At 35.8% G+C, this 24,519-nt stretch overlaps 1 protein-coding gene across 3 annotated transcripts in view; it reads left to right on the top strand.

Moving 5' to 3' along the window:
* The window catches only part of RALYL (RALY RNA binding protein like), a 751,148-nt gene that overhangs the window by 677,826 nt on the left and 48,803 nt on the right, over positions 1-24,519 (top strand). For all 3 annotated transcript variants that reach the window (XM_047782953.1, XM_047782954.1, XM_047782952.1), the window contains one exon: positions 13,514-13,627. In XM_047782953.1, coding sequence (XP_047638909.1) covers positions 13,514-13,627 — 114 coding nt within the window. The remainder of the gene's footprint in view (positions 1-13,513; positions 13,628-24,519) is intronic.

Below are 24,519 nucleotides of genomic sequence, written 5' to 3'. Positions count from 1 at the left end.
GATCAGAATTACCCAGAAGCAGACTAATTCTATTAAGAACATAATCTGGAAATTGGAAAACTAGAACTTGAGTCAAGTTGTGCTGTGGGATGATGGCTGGAATTTATAGTCTGTAGATGTACATTTTCTTACCTATGAAGTGGGTCTGACTAACTCAGGAAGGTGGAGTCATCATAGATAAGGAAACTACTATATCTTCTATGGCTTCATTGATCAACTATAAATTAGGCACCATTGGGCTAAGGTACAATGTTTTTGAACATTTTTTTTGAGGCACCTCTATACTATGTCCATAGTGACAACACCAATTTAATTCCCACTAACAGTGAACTGTGTTTGCTTTTTCTCCACATGTTTCACAATACTTATCCCTTGTCTTTTGATTATAGCCACTCCAACTGGTATATGGTGATATCCCCCTGTAGTTTTGATTTGCATTTCCTTGATGATTAATGATGTTAAGCATCTTTTTTCATGTACCTGTCAGCCATCTGTATGACTTCTGTGGAAAAATGTCTATTCAGATCCTCTGCCCACTTTTAAATCATATATATATATTTTTTTCTTTTTTTGCTGTTGACTTGCATGAGCTCTTTATATGTTTTGCATATTGGCCCCTTATCAGATATGATTTGCAATTATTTTTGTCCATTTATTAGGTTGTCTTTTCATGCTGTTATGATTTTCTTTGCTGTACAGAATTTTTAAGTTTTATATAGTTGTATTTGTTTATTTTTCTTTTGTTTTTTCATTTGTCATCATAGTCAAAAAAAAAATTGTTACCAAGACCTATGGCAAGAAGGTTACTGCCTACATTTTCTTCTAAGAGTTTTATGGTTTTAAGTCTTACATTCAAGTCTTTAACCCATTTTGAGTTGATTTTTGCATGGTGTAAGTCAATGGTCCAGTTTTATTCTTTTGCATGGGGCTGTCCAATTTTCCCAACACCATCTTTTAGAGAACTGAACTTTACCCATTGCACATTCTTTGCTTTTTTTTTTAATTAATTGACCATATATGCATGGGTTTATTTCTGGGCTCTCTATTCTGTTTGTCGAGCTACATATCTCTTTTCATGCCAATACTATCCTGCTTTGATTGTTATAGCTTTGGAATATAGTTTGAAATTAGGGAGCATGGCACCTTCAGCTTAGTTCTTCATTCTTAAAATTGCTTTAGCTATTCAATGCCAATTTGTAGTTCCATATAAACTTTAGGATTGCTTGTTCTATTTATTATTCTACAAACAAACTAGCCCTTCTTACATGTAACCAATGAAAGATTTCTCCATGTCTCAATTTTTTTTCCCTTTTGACACATATTTACCTATTTTGACTTCCACCTCTGTTCTCTGTCTTTTACCATTGGTTTTTTTTTTCTATTTTTGCTCTGTACTATAAGATAGTTTCTTTCAACTTTTGCTCTCCTAAAATATTAATTTATTTTAGCAGCTTTACAACCAACACCTTTTTATTCAGAAATCAAGATTTTAGTTCTAGAAATTCTTGTGTGAAATTTATTCTGTTGAAGGGTTAAAGCCATAGCATTTTTAATAACATTTTCTGACTTTGGTATTGCATTCTCAGTACCCACCTGCTCTAGTCATTTGCCTCATCTCTCTCTTACAAAAAGCTACTTTGCTAAAAAACCTTTCTTGTAGAACTTTTCAACATCTGTGTACCTCAAGCTATTTTTATCTCCCAGGAAGAGAGGGATTAACAGCTAATATGATTTCTTATCAAATTGACTAGTAGCTACATTGGGCCTCTTTTTTGACATGTGAGAAGGTTTCTTTGTTCCCAAGTATAAACTGAGATAGATGTCTGCCCAACAGTGCCTCTCCCCACAGGGAATGCCTCTAGTATCATGGAACACTCAGAATCTGCAAGAATTTTATATATTGTAAGGTACTAGGTATGGTCCCTCTCATCACTCTAAAATAATTTACTGGATCCCTCTCCCCTCCCTCCAACCCACTAGGGAACAGTAACATTCTTTCTTGCCTTCCAGTAGAGACAAGCAAGCCATTTTCCAAACACCTTGTACTTAGTGTTCTTCCTTGCTTCTGTGCACAAACACTCCAAGCCCATGCTTCTACCATCTTTCAGGGGACATGGGGTCTTAGGCATATGTGGATGCTCTTTCAGTTTCCATGTCAGCCATGCATTATTTTCTTTTTTTTCTTTTTTTTAATTCTGTAAATATATCATTTTTTATTTCTTTATATATATATATATTTTCTACTGCTCAGCATGGTGACCCAGTTACACATACATGTATACATTCTTCTTTCTCACATTACGTGTTCCATCATAAGTGACTAGACAGAGTTCCCAGTGCTACACAGCAGGATCCCATTGCTAATCCATCCCAAAGGCAACAATCTGCATCTGTTTACCCCAAGCTCCCACTCTCTCCCACTCCCTCCCCTTCCACCTTGGCAACCACAAGTCTATTCTCCAAGTCCATGATTTTCTTTTCTGTAGAAGGGTTCCTTTGTGCCATATGTTAGATTCCAGATATAAATGATATCATATGGTATTTGTCTTTCTCTTTCTGACTTAACTTCACTCAGTATGAGAGTCTCTAGTTCCATCCATGTTGCTGCAAATGGCATTATGTCATTCTTTTTTATGGCTGAGTAGTATTCCATTGTGTATATATACCACATCTTCCTGATCTAGTCCATCTATCAGTGGACATTTGTGTTGATTCCATGTCTTGGCTATTGTGAACAGTGCTGCAATGAACATGTGGGTGCATGTGTCTTTTCGTCCAGATATATGCCTAAGAATGGGATTGCTGGATTATATGGTAGTTCTATGTATAATTTTCTAAGGTACTCCATACTGTTCTCCATGGTGGTTGTACCAGCTTACATTCCCAGTGCAGAAGGGTTCCCTTTTCTCCACACACCCCCCAGCATTTGTTATTTGTGGACTTATTGATGATGGCCATCCAACTGGTGTGATGTGGTATCTCATGGTAGTTTTGATTTGCATTTATCTAATAATCAATGATGTTGAGCATTGTTTAAAATTTAATTTAGTATCATGTTTTCGGGATTGAGTCACCCAAATATAGCCAAACATAGCCAAACATATAGTGTTTCTAACCCTCAGGAATCCCCAAGTACTAAAAAATCTAATGACTTTGTCTTACATTGGAAAAACATCAACAATGAATTGAAGTTTACAGGAAAGCAAATCAACAAAGTCAGCTACTTGGCGAAATAATCCAAACTACCCTTTTTATAGGGACCATCTAGTAAAATAAGTATTTGAAATTTATTGTGGATGTGTTAATTTTCAAATTGTGTAAATTTAAATTAAGCTGTTAGTATCAAAAGATAATAGACTGATCAATTATATGTATGTTTCATATAGTTCTATAAAGGCCTTTATTCACAAAAATTAACTGTGGATAGATGTTGCTTTAGTGAAATAGAAGGCTAAATAACATTTATATATAATTCATTGGCAGGCATAACTAGAATCACAAATGCATGTTCTCTGTAAAAGCATATTAGTAGATTATATTACATATACATGCACATTTATACACATGCATGTACATATAAATATCTATGATTATATATAAATTTTCATTATTTGATAGTACTTTTATAATTAGCCTGATTGTGGGAATAACAATAATTTTTAAATTCAAATCACACATGAAAAATTTGAGTGAAATGTGCAATATACTGTGTTAATATTGGCTTAAGCAAATGAATATTTACTGTAATGACTTGGCAAGTTCAGAGGAAGAAATTAATGTTATAGCTTGGACAATTTGTCATTTCTTACTACAGAATTTTTAATAGTACTAAATTCCACTGAGGAGAAAAACCATATAAAGAAAAAAATATATTAACACTATAATTTGCAAAAGTTGAATACTGACAAATATTTAAAATGGATTCCTCTTTTTAAAAATGAGATTATGACGAGGTATTTCGATCCCTTTTCAAATCAACTTCAACTAAAACTATAATCAACTTCCCTGTCTCATGTCATGAAAATATGAGCTAAAGATGTGATGTTGCTAATAAACACTTTACAGAAAGGGAACACATGAACACCTATGAGCTTTAGCTGAGTTTCTCAGTGTAAAAATCAGTGCTTTTCTGAAAAAAAAATTAAATCAATTTCTTTAAATAATTAATTTAAATCCCAATTTAAATTTCTAATAAGAGAAATCCTAGTGAGTTTTAATGCCTTTGGGGCCCTGTCAATGCACTTTCAGTGACAGGGTAGGTGATAGAGGAATATAAAATCCCTGAAGCACTTAACGGGCAATTAAAAGCAGTTCAGTTAAATTTATGAAGTGATTGTTGGGAACTTATCCTCGACACCAAAGAAGTGCTGTTGTATTGGTCCCCTCCCCCCTGCAAGAGCATGTGATTTTAATATATAGATGAAGCATCAATCAAAGGAACAATATTAAGGAGTTCCCATCATGGTGCAGTGGGATCAGCAGCGTCTCTGGAGCGCTGGGACACAGGTTGGCTCCCTGGCCCACCATAGGGTTTAAGGATCTGGCATTACCGTGGCTGCTGCATAGGTCGCAACTGCAGCTTGGATCTCATCCCTAGCCCTGGAACTCCATATGCCACAAGACAACCAAAAAAGAAAAAATAAACAGTATTAATACCCATCAAAGTATCATTAAATGCCCCACTCAGTCCATTATCTTGGCCAAAGTATATATTCTGATTTTAGGTTTTAAGGAAAGAAATTACAATTGGCCAGAGGAATTAGAGAAGGTTTAATGGAGGATACTGAATTGAGTTTAGAAGGATAGTGGGATTTGGAAAGAGAATAAGAAAGATTGCTACTTTCCTGGGTTGGAGAAGAGCAGCTTTGCTGTCAGTTTGCCTGGGATGGAATTTGTATTCTACAACATATTAACACTGTGGCCTTGAGGAAATCCTTTAATCCCTGTATGCCTCTCTTTTCTATCTGTTCAATGGAAATAATATACTGTATATCCAATAGTTTGTCATGAGAATTAAATTACTTATGCACATAAAATTCTTAGGCAAGTCTTGGAGTTCCTATCATGGCTCAGTGGTTAACAAACCCCATTAGGAACCATGAGGATGTGGGTTCGATCCCTGGCCTCCCTCAGTGGGTTAGGGATCCAGCATTGCCATGAGCTGTGGTGTAGGTCACAGATGCAGCTTGGTTCCCATGTTGCTGTGGCTGTGGCATAGTCCTGCAGCTACAGGTCTGATTAGACCCCTAGCCCAGGGACCTCCATATGCCTTGGGTGCAGCCCTAAAAAAAGAGAAAAAAAAATTCTTAGGCAAGTCTTGTCAAATAGTCAATGTTCAGTGAGGTTTACTATTACTATTAGTAGTGCTAGAAATAGTACAGCAGAGAGTAATAGTTAAAAGTATGGGTTATTAAATTGCTATAAATCCAGTAGTGGCTCTGCCATTTATTATTTGTTACGTTGGGACAGAATACTTTGTTTGCTGTGCCTTAGTTTCCTCATCTATAAAATTGGAATAAGTTTACTTCCTTCTCCGAAAAGTTTTTGTGAGGAGTAAATGAGTTAACACATGTAAAGCTCTTAGAACAACATCTCCTCTTATGAACATTGTAATAATTAACCACAATATTAAAAGAAATAATGGTAACAGTATTATTGTCTGAAGCAAAGATTTATCAATAGTGATAGAAGTTAAGAAACTGGGGATATTATGATTAAGCAAAAGATAAAGATTAGGACAGTGAAAAACTGTGAAGAATATTGAAGGGTTTGAATTTCATGCAGGATTGGGGAAAGACTCTCAGAAAAATGCTGCCTGATCAGAATGATGGTTTAAGAAATTTGTATGGTGGTTGTATTCATGTGCTGGGGCTGTCATAACAAAGTACCACAAACTAGATGGCTTAAAGAACAGAAACATATTTCCTCACAGTTATAGAAGCTAAAAGTTAGAGATCAAGTTGTAGGTTATGTTGGTTCCTTCCAAGGGCCTTGTGGAAAGGGCCTGTGTCAGCTCCCTCTGCTTGGCTTGTAGATGACCATCTTCCCCCTGAGTTTTCACGTCATCACCATCGTCCTTCTGTGTGTATAAGGACGCTAGTCATATTGGATTAGGGAAAACTAGTCTAGTGACTTCATTTTAATTTGATTACCTCTTTAACTACCTTATATCTAAATGAAGTCATATTCTGGAAGGGACTGGGGCTATAACTTTCGTCTGTAATATCTGTGGAGGATACAGAATTCAACCCATCACACAGGGGTGATCTCGGCATATCCTTCAGCTCTTTTCATCCAAATTTCTTGGATATTTTTTGGTTAAGTAATTAATTGAGGACGATGAAATTCAGGTCCATTTATCTCATCCTGGCAAACACACTGAATTCCTCAGACACACATGGCTTCACTGTGTGGATACTGATGAGCACTTTGTATAAAGAGAGTAATAAATCCTTGCTGAAAAATACAACGTAATATTTAGATACACAGCAGCTCAAGCAGAACAATTACTGTGTGTTTATAATACATAAATACATTTGTGAGCATTTCGGCTTGACTTTTTCACTAGGCTTTAATGTCACTTATTAATATAACCGATATTAAAACATTAAGACCTTCAACAAAACCTTACATACCAGCATAGCTTTTGAGAATTTGAGATGGTTTTCTCAGTTCTGCTATATAACTCATGTTTTACTTTGTGCTCCACTAACAGTTCCAGAAGAGTTCTAATCATTACTTTTATAAACTTTGGGATTATAAAAGTTTGCGAGCATTAGGTCCGATAATATAAGCTTCAATAAACTTTAACATTTCTTACTTCTGCTTCTGCTTCTGCTCTTTTCTAGATCTGGTCCTAATAAGCAGATCCTGACTATTCTTCTAGTCTCTTAAAACTGGCTTTCTTAACTCTGTGCTCTCCCCAGTCTCATTAATTACGTGCCCAGCTGCGGGAGTATTCTATACCAAATGCCTCATCAGTTCCTCATTCAAAATTCAAAATTACTATCATCTAACAAGAAAGAATCCAAGCTCTTTAGTGTAGTTCTCCAGGTACATCTGATCTGGTGCTTCCATTCCTAATTTTCTCCCTACTCTCTCCTAGCTTAATTGACCACTTATTTAAATGCTTCCAAACTCTGTGTACCTCCATCTGAAAGCCCTTTCCTTATCTCAAGAAATGTGTTATCAGGAATTCCCATCGTGGCTCAGTGGTTAACAAACCCGACTAGTACCCTTGAGGACGTGGGTTCAATCCCTGGCCTCCCTCGGTTAAGGATCCGGCATTGTCATGAGCTGTGGTGTAGGTCACAGATGCAGCTCAGATCCCGCATGGCTGTGGCTGTGGCTATGGTGTAGGCCAGCGGCTACAGCTCCAATTGGACCTCCACCCAGGGAGCCTTCATATGCCGCATGTGTGGCCCCAAAAAGACCACAAAAAAAAAAGAAATGTGTTATCAACCCATTATTTATCTCATATATAAATAAGCATTATTAATAACTTTACCTGTCTTTCAGGGTACAACTCAGGTAATGTCATTCTTGTGGAACAAGTTTGGACCCTTCTGTGCTGCAAGGGCATTCATTATCTGCCACCTAAAGGAGGCAAAAAAAAAAAGTGATCAAACAAACAAGCATAGACCACAACTTTAGAATCAGGCAGCTCACCCTAAACTTGATTTTCTTGCCTCTTTGCTAGACTACCTTCAATATATTATTTAACTTCTCTAATGTTCACTGTTCTAATCCTTAGAACAAGCTTAATAATGCATACTTTGTATGTTTATCTAAAGGATTAAATAAGATGGCATGCGTATAGCTGCTAGTGAAATGTTAGATGCATGGATGCATACAGTAGGTAATTAACGAATAGTTATTGAAGTAATACACTCATTCTCCATTTCATTTTCTTCTAAAAATATATAGAAATAACTATTATAGGTGCATATAGACATAGGTATTATGAATACCTACACGTGTATGTATTCATGTGTGAATTACTGTATGTATAACTACTTTTTCTAGGAAATTCCATCCATAAGAATGGTAAGTATCAAATTACACTTACATATATAAATGGAGAATTATACCAATTGCTTCAAAATCCTTTAAAGTCTGAATTTTTAAACTACAAGGCTGGCAAATTAGCTTCTGCATATTAAACTAGATTAAAATATATGAGTAAGAGGAAAGGGACAGAAACAGAAACAGACAAATTTAAGTGATAATAATAAGGATTTCTTAAAAGCCCACATTATAGAAACCAGTGATCGTCCTCTTTTTCTAAATGTGACTAAGTTAAAAATCTATGTTTTTTTCTGAATGTGACTGAATTAAAAATATGGTTCCTTAATTCATAATGAAGGAAAGAACTAAAACTGACAATATTTTTACGACGATTGAAGCCACATGGCAAAATAAAGAGTGCAGAGTTTATGGTCAGAAGACCTAGGTTTGAACCTGAACCCCACCTGTTGAGATTACTACATTACAAAAAACTTTGGAGAATGTAATGTAAGTTGTCAGATGCTCAGGTTTCCTAGTGATGAAACAGTATTTAGAAAAGTGATTTATAAATTAAGATCAATTCACATTATGTTTATTCTTTTAGCTTTTGATATTTAAATAATTTATCAATTGGCTAGTGGAAAAATTTAAAGAATAACAAATTAATATGAATTATTGTTCAAGTCCATATGGTTACAAACATTTTAAGATTTTTCTTATTAGTTCAGAGGAAGCACAGAGCTGGTGAGGGAGGATATGTTATTATATAGCCTTCAGAGTTTCTAAGGGTTGGTACTTTCTTGATAGATAATTCCCTGGTGTGATGTTAGGCACTAACGTTTACATTATAAGATATTTAGCAGACCAGAAGCCCACTGGGAAACCAAGTTGTGGTGATCAGAATGTCTCCAGACATTGTAAAATGTCCCTGAAGGGGAATGTGACCCTCTGCTAAAAAACAAAACAAAACAAAACACTGATTGGACTTCCTCTGTCTCACATCTTAACTACTCAGCATTGTCTCTGCAGTGGCTCTGGTTTGATCCCTGACCCGGGAACTTCCATATGCCACAGGTGTGGCCACATGATTTACTTTTTAAACAAAACAAAACAAAACATAAACCCCAAACACTCATCTAGAGAGTTAGCGAAAGATTCTTCTTTTGTCCCTGAATAAACTCACCACACAGATGATTAAAATAAATTGAAATATTTTTCAATACATAAATCAGAGATGCACATATTTTTTTATCTAGGCAGATGGTGCCATCCCATGTGCCTAATTTCCTTTTTGGATTATATCTCATGTCACAACCAAAGGCACAAATATCATTTTGTTGACTGTATCAGAATGTAATAACATTTATCACCAAATCAATGAACTCTTTAGAAGGGCAGGTCTGAAATGGTTTAATATGGCTTTTTTTTTCTCACTAAAAAACTATAGTGATAGTTTTAGAAAAATATTTAAAATTTTCAGTAGGATATAACCTGAATCCTAGTTTCTCTAGTGCCTAAAAACAAGATAGAGGATATATCCTAGGAACATTGTTAGTTTTTTTTTTTCATTTATCATTTTGCTGATCTTTCAAAATAATGCTAAATTCAAGTCCTATAGTTGCCTACAAAAAACTAAACTATTATACTTAACTGGACAACCAAAGATTTTTATGATAGTAAGTTTGATTTTTGTCTATATTTTTTGCTACTTTTTTTTGCTCTTCTATAATTTATCTCTTGGAAAGGAGCTTGAGAATATTGAGCAAATATGTCAGACACTTGAGTTAAAAAATGAGAGGAATTCCTGCTCTTATCGTGAAAAGAGACATTTAAAGAAATGATAATTCAAAGTATCATCTGAGAGAGGTAGGGGTGGGAGGAGGAAGAGATTGTCAAAGATGACTTTACAGTGCAGGCAACATTTGAGCTGAACATTTAAATACTAAATGGCATTTACCATATGGAGAAGATGAAAGTATTGGACAGGCCAATGAAATCAAGAGAAACAAAAGTATGGACATCTGAAAACACAAGACACATTCAAGGGATGCTAAAAAGATGTGTCTGCTTAGAGACTAAGATAATGAGAAAGGCAAGCAGAAGATAAGACAAAAGAATGTAATTTGGAGCTGACTGGGAAATAAAGCAATTTCCTCAAATTCTAAAATTCAATAATTTTTACACTGTAGAATTCATAATCTTCAGTAATTAGATTTAATTTTTCCCAAGGCTCTAGCTTGTCTACATTAGGAACAGATGCATAACAGCAAGTTGATCAAAAATATTCATTATTATTCTTAGTAAATGAAATACTCCTACTTTATATAGAGCACTATCTAGTGCTCTATATAAAAATAAAGATGTTATATCTTCTGCAATGTATCTTTAAAGATAAGGATTATCAATTTGGTGTATTGAGGAGGAATTGGGAAAAAGGCAAAAGAGTTATTGCCATAGGCATGGGTTACCTTCTTATTCTTTCATCATAGTGCTTCTGATGGAGAAAAGGCATATTTCCATGATCATTTTCTTTCTGCACTTCCTAGTTGCTTATCTGTCTCCCCATTAGAGAATCAACTCAAATGTAGTGTCTAGCACATACACAAAGCTTTCAATAAAATCTGTTGGCCTGTTTCAAATTGGTATGCAGTGCCCATGTCTATACGTACATTCCTACAAATTCTCTGGAATTTTGTAATTTCCTACTGTGTTTAATACACTGAGCCTCAAATTTTATGATGATCTTGCTCTGATATTTTTAAATTTATTTTTATTAAAGTACTTGATTTACAGTGTTGTGTCAATTTCTGCTATAGCGTAGTGACCCCATCATGTATATGTACATTCTTTTTCTCATACTGTTTTCTGTCGTGTTCTGTCCCAAGAGATTGGATATAGTTCCCTGTGCTGTACAGTAGAACCTCATTGCTTATCTATTCTAATTATAATAGTTCGCATCTACCAACCCCGAACTTCCTGTCCATCTCACTCCCTCCGCTTCCCCCTTGGCAACCACAAGTCTATTCTCTCTGTGTGTCTGTTTCTGTTTTGTAGAGAGGTTCATTTAATCTTAAAAACATTTCTACAGGGTTAGACATGGGCCTCAACTTAAAGGAAACCTTGGCTCTCTGGACACTTAGAAGTTCCTACTTGGTGAGCCCAGATTTCTAGTTGGCTTATAATATAGTATTTATAAAATAGGTTACTTATTTGTTTATGATTTTAAGGAGATGATTAATCAACCTCATTTCTGGACTGAGAAGTGACTCCATTTATTAAAGAATATATTCTATTTTAGTTCCCAGCCACAATCCCATTTCTCTTGCATTGAAATATGTTTTAAGGTAAAATATCTTCTATTAAATTTGATAGATTTAAGTAAAACTACATGACATGCTTCCATCAAAGGAAATGAAAATCATTCTTCAAAGCAGGATCAATTTGCAATTGTGACAGATGAGGCTTTTCAAATTTAACTGTGATTCAACAATGGCACTTTGATGTCTTAGAAATTATTGACATAGGAGCAATTCTCTATTTTAGACTGTTCTACTTTCAGTTTGGTTCTTCATAATAGGGATTCTCTACAGGGTCTTGCCATTTTTATTTTGCAAACTAGTTTGTATCATAATAAAAATCTGCATGTTATGAAAACTTTCTGATATTATAATAGAAAATGTTTTCTCATATTTATATTAGAGAAAATCTGTTCTTCCTTTGAGCAATTAATGTATATTGATTCATAAATTATCATGCGCATTATAACATAGTCTTAGTTGACAAATAGCTCTATTTCAAGCAAACATATATTGCATTTAGTTTTTGTCACTGATGAAAAAATTCCTGAACACTAAAGAATCAAATTTCTTCAAGAATATCCAAGCCAAGATCATTATAAACATCAAAGGAAAAGTGACAGAGAAGAATAATAGACTGTGGCACAGTAGCTTAAGGATCTGGCATTGTCTCCGAAGTGGCTCAGGCTACTGCTGAGACCAGGGTTCAATCCCTGGCCTGGTACAGTGGCTTAAGGAGCCTGCATTATTGCAGCTGTGGCATAGGTTGCAGCTGCAACTCAGATTCGATACCTGGCCTAGGAAATTCTGTATGCTATAGGTGCAGCCCAAAAATAATAATAATAATGATAATAATAACAACAATAATAGATTGAAATCAAGATCTCTGCCCCAAATATTGAACCATAGCTCTCTGCTGAGGCATCAGTACCCACAAAGTCACCCAATGAAAGCTCATAGGCAGGTATAGCTTTTCTAGAGTTATAGCTTTAAAAATCTTTTCTTCTTTTTAGGACCATACCCACAGCTTATGGAAGTTCCCAGGCTAGGGATAGAGTAGGAGCTGCAGCTGCCAGCCTGTACCACAGCCACAGCAAAGCAGAGTCTGAGCCATGTCTATGACCTACATCACAGCTCACTGCAATGCCGGATCCTTAACCCACTGAGAGAGGCCAAGGATCAAATATGCATCTTCATGGATACTAGTCAGATTCCTCTCCACTGAGCGATGATGGGAACTCCCATAGCTTTAAAAATCTTTGATCTCTGATTATCGAGGGTTCGTGAAAAAGTGTTCACTAGTTCTCAGAGAAATGAAAAAATAAGAACAGTTCAGTCAATTTTTCATAAATGCAAACATTCTTCATTGAAAGGATTATCCATAAAATAGGAAACTGACCTTGTTTTAAGGCCTTTTCTTTATAAGTATTATTATCAGTAAGATGTTTATTGTTGTCTTTAACATCTTTCCTTGGAAAACTTTAAAGTAGTCAATCTTGTGTAAGTCTCATCTTTTTCTTTGAAAATGTACTAAACACCCAAAACCTGATTGAAACCACTACTGTGAAAAACAACAATGGGTACTTCTGTGAATTTCCTTTCCTTCTAGCCACAGGGCTCAAGAATAGGCATGCATAACCCTTGCCTCAATTCTTAATAAAGAGTAGGTGAACTGGCAAGAGTTCAGTAAGCTAGAGTTCTCTAGCATTTAAGACATTTCTTTAGAGGATAAATGTTATGTCATGGTTTCAATCAATCAGCAAGAAACTGAATTAAAATATCACCGACTACTAAAATATATATTACAACATTGTCCTCAAAACAGTATTAACGTACCTGTCATGATTTAATCATTCTTCAGTCTGAATCCATTTTGCAGTACAGATTTATTCTGTCATTTTCCAAAACTGAATTAAGTATCATTTAGTTATTGTATAAAATGTTTCTAGGTTTCCCTATCCCATTGCATAACCTTCAGTGCAAAGATTTAGTATCAAATGCTCACATCACAGAGAATCATTGTTTGTAATTGTCAAGGTCATCCCGTATTCCAGGATCACTGGAAATAATAAGAAACAAATAAGATTGAAAAGCATCCTACATGATATAACAGAGTCTTGAGAAAACGTAAGTTGTCTGTGAGTCATGGTCTAAGGGAGTCATTGTGCACTTGACATTATGTTGAATTCTTTCTCTTTTCTCCTTTCCAGTGAAATCAGATGAGTTACAGACAATCAAGAAAGAATTAACCCAAATCAAAACTAAAATTGACTCCTTGCTAGGGCGCCTGGAGAAGATTGAGAAGCAGCAGAAGGCGGAGGCAGGTAAGTGAAAAAGATCTGTGGCCATAGACATGTCAGAATTAAACCACTGAAACACTGTCAAATATGAGGACAGCACAGGCCCAGGGCAAAACTGGCTGAGCTTAACAGAGTTCAATACAGATTCATGAATACAGTCTTTAAGCTTAGAATGGCAATTATGGAACTTGGTTTTTTAACTTTTTGGAGAAAGTGAGCCAATTTGCCTTAAATTCATATTCTTAAAAAGGGGGGGGGGGAGGAAAAGTGTTTTGATGCTAATAATAAGAAACAGTTGGATCATAAATAAAAGTTTATATCTCAATATCAAGAAAATAAAATCAGCAGATATTGCTATCAGGCTAAACCTATGTTCATATTTCATTAAATTAACTGCAGCAAAAGTTAACAGATTTCAAAAAGCATGATTATAAAGCTCCACTCCTATCTTGCTGAAACTCTGCAAAACTTCAGAACCCAGTGTTGGGATCTCTGTATCAGCGGTATGCCTGGCCACTCAAGGCCAAGTCATTTGACTGTTCTTTAACCTAAAATCTTCTCTCCTTTGAATTATCAGTCTTGACCCCAGTTCCATGCTAATAGAATTATAATACCCTTTTACATGGCAACAGATAGTTTTAAAACGCTAGAATATGAGAATTGGCATAAACTTGGAGATGAACTAGTGCATAACTTGAGAATTGTTTTCTGCAGGGTCTTAGGTGCCTCAGAGGCTCCTTGGAGATGAGATGAGAGCTGGCAGGAGACCCAGGAGGCAGGTGAAATCGCGCCTCTTCCAAACCCAGCCTCCGCTCCAAACAGTATAGCTCCACCCAATTTTTTTTTTTTACATGTAAGGATTCAACATAAGACTTCATTTGCTAAAAGGGCTTCACTTTTTCAAAAATAAACAATATGGTTTTGAAAACCATTGATCAAATCCAGCCTCTTCATTCAGCCGATGAGAAAATGAAGGTTCAAGGAGGTAGACTGATTTTTCCATAGCCACATAACTAGTTCATGATAGAACTAGGCCTCAAACCCAAGTCTTGTAAGTGAAACCCGTGCCCTTTCCTGTGCAGAGTCTCAATCTCAGGTTCCACGCAGGGTCCAGTCTCAGGATTTCCCTGAAATGAGGCTTCCTGGGTAACAACTAACTGATGAAAAGAGTTGGGATCTAGGGCCCCTGAGCTACAACAAAGAGGAACCTCTCTGTTGATTGACTATATTACTGGGGAGAGGACTAGGGCTTACCCTCCAGTGATGAGGCAAGTAGGGCTCAAGACCAAAAAAACACAGCGATGAAGTGGTGTTACAGAGTGATGGGTAAGAAAAATAAACTTGAGTTCAAATCCTTATACATCACTTAGCCTCAAATTTCTCATTTATAAAATGAGGACAGTGATGGCTTCCTCACATTATGAGAAATGAGTAAAGTAGCCCATGTAAGTAACACAGGAACCCTTAACACAGAGTACAAGGTCGATAGTTGAAGCTATTTGGTGTTAGTAACATAAACACATGTAGGCAAAGGAGTATTTCCTACTGCTTTCACGTTGCCATTTTTAAAGAGTATAAGCCACATTTGTTAGTACATGGTAGATTCCCAGTAACTTTTATTAAGCTAATGATAAATGAATATCAGATAAAATAGAATCATTTTTCTTAAATATTTCTGTTGTATTTTCTATGGAGAAAAGATATACTGTTCTGCTTCTTAATAGAGAAATTTAGATTTTTAGAAAGTTTTTTTATATGCTGTCTATGGAACTAATCTAAAGTGTTGCTGGAACTGAAATATCTTGTGAGGTTGCCTAAATCAATATTTCCCTTTGAGGAACTTCTGTGAAATTCGTTATTATGTAAAACAACCCTACAGCAAAGGACTTTGATAACCAATTTGCACTTCAGTTTAAAGGATTAAAGAGAACTCATTTAAATATAAATCACCTCAAAGAGAAAAATGTGATCCTTATTCCATCATATTATAACTTCCAGTTTCCTGCAATGAATAATACCTTCCACATATCTCCTTAGAAGATCATCTATAAACGTAACACTAAAATTCAAAGCTTGCATTTTCTTTTCATGAAAGGCTGTCACCTTATTTTTCACACATGTTCAAACATTCGCAGTCATGAGACTGTTATTTTTTAAAATGATAGGTTTAGTCCTTTGATATTTATGTCTTTCTCACTTTATCATGTCAGGAAGAAAATGGAGTTATTTAATTTGTAATTTAATTCTCTTAGTAATTGTCTCCTGAATAGTATTCATAGTTAGGGAGATAAGATGATCATTTTTTATTTTTTATGAAAAGAAATCAGGGTTGTATGGAGTCAATACTATATTACGAAAAGTGGAGAGAAATATATTAAAATCTTTTTAAATGCTCAATACCTCCTTATTCAATTTAAGGGCACACCCATTTTAATATTCATTTGGTTGTAAGCTAATTATTCAGTAGTTAACATTTATTCTTCACTGTTGTTCTTTTATATATCTTTTTATATATCTCTTACTCCCAATTTAGTCTTAGTCATTTGTTGATGAAAGTTTCCAGCCTAGAACAGTGGCAGGAAGGAGATGGAGGGTTATACACAAAAGGTAGATAAAGCCACACGCCATAGACCTTGTCATGAGTTCAAGTTTCATAGGACCACTTTTTTGCTTTTCTCTTTGAGGTAATTCCTAATATATCAGAAGCAATTGTAATGAGGTATAATGACATCATTTTGGAATTTCTGTACCTTAAATTGCTGCTAGGAGATGTCTGCACAGTATCCTATCTCTCCCTTTGAGGATGTAAACTTCCTCAGAGCAAGGTCATGTTTTCCCTTCCTTTTCTAATACTTTTCCAGCACCATGTGCTATATGCCCTGGGCACAACTTGCAAGTCATTTACCTTTTCTAGGTCTCAAGCCTCTCAAATGTAAACTAGAGGAAGGGATTATGGCATCAAACCATATATTTCAGCTTTTAAATTATGATTGTATGAATCTACCCTGCTTCTATTTTTTTTTCCTATTAAAACCATTCAAATAACACTACTTTGGGATGTGGTGACTATAGAGTATTGAAAAGAACAAATAACACATATCAGTTTAGCCTATAATTGTGCCTCATTCCTAGATAATTTTTCTAAAAGAGCCACATATAAATTGCCACATATGAACAGCACAGTCTATATGTGGTTTACACTATGATATAAAATGACCATAAAGATGTTGGCATGGGTGCCACCCAAGGAAACAGTCAATGAGTTTGCCCTGTGGAAACAATATCCTTTTATACCTGAGGCTACCCATCAATATTTCATACCCCATTGTTCATGTGAACAGTCAAAGATCACCAAAAGGTAGAAAATATTTAACTTTAAAAGCAAATACCAAAAAAGAACAGAAGAGGTGTAAGAAATTGGAGGAAAGAGATTGTGCAGAAATAATACAACTTCAAAATTTAAAAAAAGAACACCGATTAATACCCTCAGAGAGAAAAATAAGATATTGCATCCATCAAATAAGAACACAAGACTAAAACTCAATATTCCAAGGGCAGATTAAAGAACTTTTTGAAATTAACATTTGATAGCATAAGTAAATAACACAGGACTGAAAGACAAAATTGGGGGCACTCTCTCAGGTAATATAAAAGAAAATACAGATAGAAAATAGGAAGGGTATGAAAATTGTTGTATGAAAACTGAAAACCAGGGTTTGAGAAAGAAAGAGGAGAAGGGTCATCCAAAAAAATTATTTTCAGGAAAAAAAATATAATCAAAACTGAAAAGTTCATTTGTGCCATCAGAGAGAAAGACAAATACCGTAACTAAAAAGGTTAAATGTTTTAAAGAGGATCAATTAAAAGGGAAAAAAAGAGATTGACTCGTCTTTAGCAAATGGATCAAAAATTTCCTAACTGCCTCCTGGAGAACTTCCTGTGGCTTCCTTCAGATAAGTGTCACTGTACACTTGTTAAAAAAAAAAAAAAAAAAGGAAAGACTTCACTCAAGACTACTGTAATAAAGGTCAAGACCTTTGGAATAGAGGATGGGAAGTGAACTCAACTCTACCAAACCAAAAGGTAGGAGAGTTTTTAAATGCTGGAGTGAGTTGATAGAAAAAGATTGGAAGATATTAGCAGGGAGTTTGATCAATATGATGAGGCCATCTGTGTCTGCTGATTGACTCTATGGAAATTAAGCTCCTACTAGGAGACAAGAGTCCTATTTTTTCTGATGATTGTTTCAAAGGGAGGGTCTCCAGGTCTTGAGAAGACACACATGGGTTGTAAAAGATGGACAACTCAAAAGAGCATAGAGGAGTTCCCCTCCAGGCTCAGCAGAAAGGAATCTGACTAGTATCCATGAGGACGCAGATTCAATTCCTGGCCTCACTCAGTGGGTTAAGGATACAGCGTTGCCGTGAGCTATGGTGTAGGTCACAGACGTGGCTCAGATCTGGCATTGCTGTGGCTGTGGTGTAGGCCAGCGGCTACAGCTCCAATTGGACCCCTAGCCTAGGAACCTCCATATGCCGTGGGTGTGGCCAAAAAGAAAAAAAAAAGCATAGAAAGAATTTACAGTTGTAAGTTTTCTAAAATAAATGCTATAAGAAAAAGGAGGTCAGGGCCCATAATAAGAATGAAGTCTGTCTAAAGTTCAGTCAAGCCAAGGGGAACATTAAGGCCTTTTGGGGAACAATCACAGTCTTTCAAAATTGAACTCTTTCTCATCTAAATTTACTCTTCTCTCCGCACAGCCTCTGTCACATCATTATTATATAAATCTTGTCAATTACATTACCAACCTCAGCATCATCTTCTATTCCTACTGTAGTCAGTGTTGCAAAATCTGACCCATGGCTGGCCCCATTTTCCCAAGGCCAATCCTAAAGCCCTCTCACTTGCTTCAGTTGCACCCACCTTATTTTTTACTTATTTATTTATTTATTTAAAAAAATTTTTTTTGTCTTTTTGTCTTTTCTAGGGCCTTACCCGTGGCATATGGAGGTTCCCAGGCTAGGGGTCTAATCAGAGCTATGCCAGAGTCTCAGCAACACGGGATCTGAGCCGTGTCCATGACCTATACCACAGCTCATGGCAATGCTGGATCCCTAACCCACTGAGCAAGGCCAGGGATCAAACCCAAAACCTCATAGTTCCTAGTTGGACTCATTAACCACTGAGCCATGACGGGAACTACCACCACTTTATTTTTTAAAGAATTTCTAGCTGGTCTCTCCACTTTTAGCTTTTTCCTCCCTAATTCATCTTCCTTGGGGCAAATAGATTTAAGCTACTAAAACATCCATGACCCCAGATTTGGGAATCAAACAGAACTAAGTTCAACATCATGACCTAGTCCCAAAACCTACCATGAAATTTGGAAAGATCTTTGTAAAATTTATAAAATGGGTAAAATAATATCTATCCCTTAAAATTATGATGAGATTTAAATAAACATAGGTTGGTAAATTTTTTTAATGGTTTGAATTGAATCTATGTTCACCTCAACTATATAGGAAACTTCTTGTGAACAAATTTGAGGTCATTTTCACCAGGTACGTACTTACATAACTGATATTTTCATTTCACAGCATTCCTCTTATATAACTTTCCTAGTGCTCATTGATGTTGTTGTTAGTAATACTAGCCTTAATAAGTGCATCTTTCTAGATGGCATTTACTGGAATCATTGAGTTAAATTTATATTATGCACAGGTGTTGTAATGTAGAGTTTTTAAAAAAAAATGCAGTTTATACTGCTATGCAAAAACAATGGTTTCATGATGCTAGCTGGCTCTGATGAGTAACGTGACTGTTTTTATATCAACATTCTTTCCAGCCATCTGCTAAGTACAATTCAGCTAGCAATTAGCTAGCGATTAAGCCAGCATGTCAAAAAATTTAATTGCCAACTCAACCAATTTTCAGAGTTATATTAATGATAATAGCTCTACAGCAAACTGAATTTAATAAAAATGCTTTGAACATAAATCCTAACAGTTCTAACTTGTTTTCTAAAGCATGTGTACATGTTGAAATAGAGATGAGATGTACAGCAAAAGTATTTGAATATGAGGATTGAAATTTAATATCAGATTCTTTCATTTCAGGGCTTTTTACAGGCTGCGGTCTTTTCCTTAAATGGAAATACCCTTCACTTGCACTTCTTTTCCTTTGTTATCCGTTGCTTAATTCAAGCATGTGCCCCTAACTAAAGAGACTTCTTCATTCTTGAATTTTAAATTGTCTGGTGCATGAAGAGATTCTCCTGTGTGTCAAATTGGGCCTTTTTTCCTCAAGATAGTTTAGGAAACAGCCCAGACTATGGAGTCAGAAAAACTTAGGTGGGAATTCCACCTCTTATACTTAGTAACTGCAGGCACCTTACTGAACATTATGTATGCCTTAATTTCTCCCTCTGGAAAATGATAAATAAGCCTGCCCTTCAGGATGTTTCAAGGCCTTAAGGTAATGAATGTCACAAAGTCAGCATTTTGTGAGCACTCACTAACTTGCAGCCACAATAAACCTTATTTTCTCTGTTGAAATTCATAATTTACATAACATTAGAGATATCTTTTAGGTACAAGCTGCTAGCATTTTAGCTCCTGATATATTCTTAAAAAAAATCTAAAATGAACTTTGTTCACAAAAATATACTGTAGTCACCACTCACTCTGACTTGAAAGGTCAACAAGACTCCAAAAGATGCCAGTGTCCAAAGGCAGCCCCCCTTCCTGCAAGCCCTTGAAGGTTTCATTGTTATTTTTCTTCTGGAGTCTTGTCAGTAAAAATTTCATCTCAGTAACTCTCAAATCCCACAAGTGACTTTGCTTAGTGGTCTGGAGATGTTGTGTAGAATGTAGCAAGGAGGTTTCTTTTATCTTCGCTTTGGATTTATATTTTTGCTACCCTGATGCCAAATTCAAAAATTGCTTTGACTCTGAAAAGAATTTGAAGAAGGTTTTGTCCGGATATATGTCCAAGAGTGGGATTTCTGGGTCATATGGTAGTTCTATGTATAGATTTCTAAGGTACCTCCATACTGTTCTCTACAGTGGCTGTACCAGCTTACACTCCTACCAACAGTGCAGGAGAGTTCCCTTTTCTCCACACCCCCTCCAGCAATTGTTATGTGTGGACTTATTGGTGATGGCCATTCTTACTGGTGTGAGGTGGTATTTCATGGTAGTTTTGATTTGCATTTCTCTAATAATAAGGGATGTTAAGAGCATTTTTTCATGTGCTTGTTGGCCATCTGTATATCTTCCTTAGAGAAATGTCTATTCAGGTCCTTTGCTCATTTTTCCATTGGGTTGTTGGCTTTTTTGCTGTTGAGTTGTATAAATTGCTTGTATATTCTAGAGATTAAGCTCTTGTCAGTTGCATCATTGAAACTATTTTCTCCCATTCTGTAAATTGTCTTTTTGGTTTCTTCTTGGTTTCCTTCGCTGTGCAAAAGCTTGTCAGTTTGATTAGGTCCCATTGGTTTATTTTTGTTTTTATTTCTGATGCTTTGGGAGACTGACCTGAGAAAATATTCATAAGGTTGATGTCAGAGAGTGTTTTACGTATGTTCTCTTCCAGGAGTTTGAAGGTGTCTTGTCTTATATTTAAGTCTTTCAGCCATTTTGAGTTTATTTTTGTGCATGGTGTGAGGGTGTGTTCTAGTTTCATTGATTTTAATGCAGCTGTCCGGGTTTCCCAGCAGTACTTGCTGAAAAGACTTTTTCCCATTGTATATTCTGGGGCCTCCTTTGTCAAAGATTAATTGACCATAGGTGTCTGGGTTTATTTCTGAGGTCTCTATTCTGTTCCATTGGTCTGTATGTCTGTTTTGGTACCAGTACCACACTGTCTTGATGACTGTGGCTTTGTAATAGTGCCTGAAGTCTGGGAGAGTTATGCCTCCTGCTTGGTTTTTGTTCCTCAGGATTGCATTGGTGATTCTTGGTCTTTTGTGGTTCCATATAAATTTTTGGATTGTTTGTTCTAGTTCTGTGAAAAATGTCATGGGTAATTTGACAGAGATTGCATTGAATCTTAGATTGCTTTGGGTAGCATGGCCATTTTTACAATATTAATTTTTCCAACCCAGGAGCATAGAATATCTTTCCATTTCTTTGTATCTTCTTTAACTTCCTTGATTAATGTTTTATAGTTCTTGGCATACAAGTCCTTTACCTCCTTGGTCAGGTGTATTCCCAGGTATTTGATTTTTGAGGGGTGCAACTTTAAAAGGTACTGTATTTTTGTATTCTTTTTCTAATATTTCATTGTTAGTATATAGAAATGTGACTGATTTCTGAATGTTAATCTTCTATCCTGCTACTTTACTGAATTTGTTGATCAGTTCAAATAATTTTTGGGTTGATTCCTTAGGGTTTTCTATGTATATTATCATGTCATGTGCATACAGTGACAGTTTTACCTCTTCTCTTCCTATTTGGGTGCCTTTTATTTCTTTTGTTTTTCTGATTGTTGTGGCTAGGACTTCCAGTACTATCTTGAACAGCAGTGGTGAGAGTGGGCATCCTTGTCTTGTTCCAGATTTTAGGGGGAAGGCTTTAAGCTTTTCTCCATTGAGTATTATATTTGCTGTGGGTTTGTCATAAATGGCTTTGATTATGTTAAGTAATATTCCCTCTATACCCACCTTGGTGAGAGCTTTATCATAAATGGATGTTGGACTTTTTCACATGATTTTTCTGCATCTGTTGAGCTGATCATAAGGTTTTTGACTTTTCGTTTATTAATATGGTGTATGACGTTGATTGATTTGCCTATGTTGAACGATCCCTGTGCACCTGGGATTAATCCCACCTGGTCGTTTTGTCTGATCTTTTTTATATATTGTTGGATTCGGTTGGCTAAATTTTTGTGTCTATAGTCATCAGAGATATTGGCCTATAGTTTTCTTTTTTGGTGGTATCTTTGTCTGGTTTTGGAATTAGGATGATGGTGGTGTCATAGAATGTATTTTTTAGGGATAGAAAAATGAATAATGAATTCCTGCTCCAAAGAAGTTTTAGTTGTAGAGACGGCATGCTTGTCCACACGGCATGTGCACATGCACATACACAAAGACACTCACAATAAAAAGTAAAAATCTGAGTTCCCACTGTGGCATAGTGGGATTGGTGGTGTCTCTCCAGTGTCAGGATGCATGTTTGATCCCCACACTGGCACAGTGGATTAAAGGATTTGGTATTGTTGCCAGATCTTGAGTTATAGCCCTGACTCAAATCTGATCCCTGGTCCAGGAATTCCATGTGCCACTGGGTGGCCAAGAAAAAAAAAGAAACTGATAAACAGAGAAAAAATTGTGTATATAAAGAGACTGTTATGAAGTTAAGAATAAGCTAAAAAATATTATTAACTTCTAGTAGAAGCAAAATTATATAATTATTCATAAAAGCATAATAAGTTAATTGTTTCTATTTCAACAAAACAATAACTGGATCAAAACTTTTTCATGGAACCTATAACTGTTTAGTGATTATAACATTTCCCATTGAGGTAATGACAAGAATCTATGATGAACACAATACTAAAGCACAGATTGATTGTATTTTTTTTAAACTGCTATGAATCAGTTGCAGTTGTAGTTAAAGCTTTTTTTTCTCAACCTACATAATGCCTTTCATGATTTAGCTTTCAAATTAATGAATGGATGAATGAGGCTCTTATAACAGTTTTTGGCAACAAACTATATTAATGCGCAACTGCCTTTAAAATAGGTAACCAGGGAGTTCTCGTTGTGGTGCAGTGGTTAACGAATCCGACTAGGAACCATGAGGTTTTGGGTTCGGTCCCTGCCCTTGCTCAGTGGGTTAACGATCCGGTGTTGCCATGAGCTGTGGTGTAGGTTGCAGACGCGGCTCAGATCCTGCGTTGCTGTGGCTCTGGCGTAGGCCAGGGGCTACAGCTCCAATTCGACCCCTAGCCTGGGAACCTCCATATGCCGTGGGAGCGGCCCAAAGAAATAGCAAAAAAAAAGAGAAAAATAAATAAATAAATAAATAAATAAATAAAAATAAAATAGGTAACCAGAGGAATGACAGGTATGTTGTATATTAATTTAAAAAAAGAGAGAGAGATGTCTAAACAGAAATTAAAAGACCATGTCAAAGCCAGGTTGTATTCATAATATATGGTTCTTAATGATCAGTGGTAATGAATTATTGTGACATGGACAATTTAGGGCAATCAAGTAATCAATATAGATTCAACTCAAGAACTATTTTGAGCCTCATGATATCATGTTTGTGTGGTCTTTATAGTTTAAAAAAACATATTCACCTCTTCATCTTCATTTGAGCACACTGCAGCCTTCTAAAAAATGTTATTTTTATGCTCATCCTTTAGAAAAGACAATGACAGGTAATAGAACCTTTAATTAACAAAAGTATGGATCTCAAATCCTATGTCTTTTCTTACCTTATCTCTTCTAGGTATAAGGCATTCAGTTAGGGCTATATATAGAGCACAAAAAAATATTTCTGGATAACTGGCTTGTACTTTTCACTTTGAAAAAGATCTTTATTATCTTTATTTTCACCTTAGAGTATGGCAATGACCTGTTGAGGCTCAAGTTTCAAGGAAGCTTAAATGCTTAGGAGAAAAGAAGACAGCAATAGAACTATTTGAGCCAGGTTTTGGTTGATCAAAGGAGGAGGGGTTGTATTTAGCTAAGAAAATCAGGAACGTCAACTTGGATTCCAAAGATAACTGAAACAGATTAATACACAGAGCCAGATGAGGGCTACACAACCCCAAAGTCTGGTCCTACACTGAGTGTCTGAAAATCCACTACACTTTTTGGCCAGAAATATTCTAAAGAAAAAGAAAGAATATTACTTTCAACATCAAAAAGTGATGGTTCTCAGAGAACAGATATTTCTGAAATC

Source organism: Phacochoerus africanus, chromosome 6, assembly GCF_016906955.1.
Source record: "Phacochoerus africanus isolate WHEZ1 chromosome 6, ROS_Pafr_v1, whole genome shotgun sequence".
Taxonomy (NCBI): Eukaryota; Metazoa; Chordata; class Mammalia; order Artiodactyla; family Suidae; genus Phacochoerus; species Phacochoerus africanus.
Note: the sequence above shows the minus strand (reverse complement) of the source record. Positions and strands in the feature narration are given on the sequence as shown.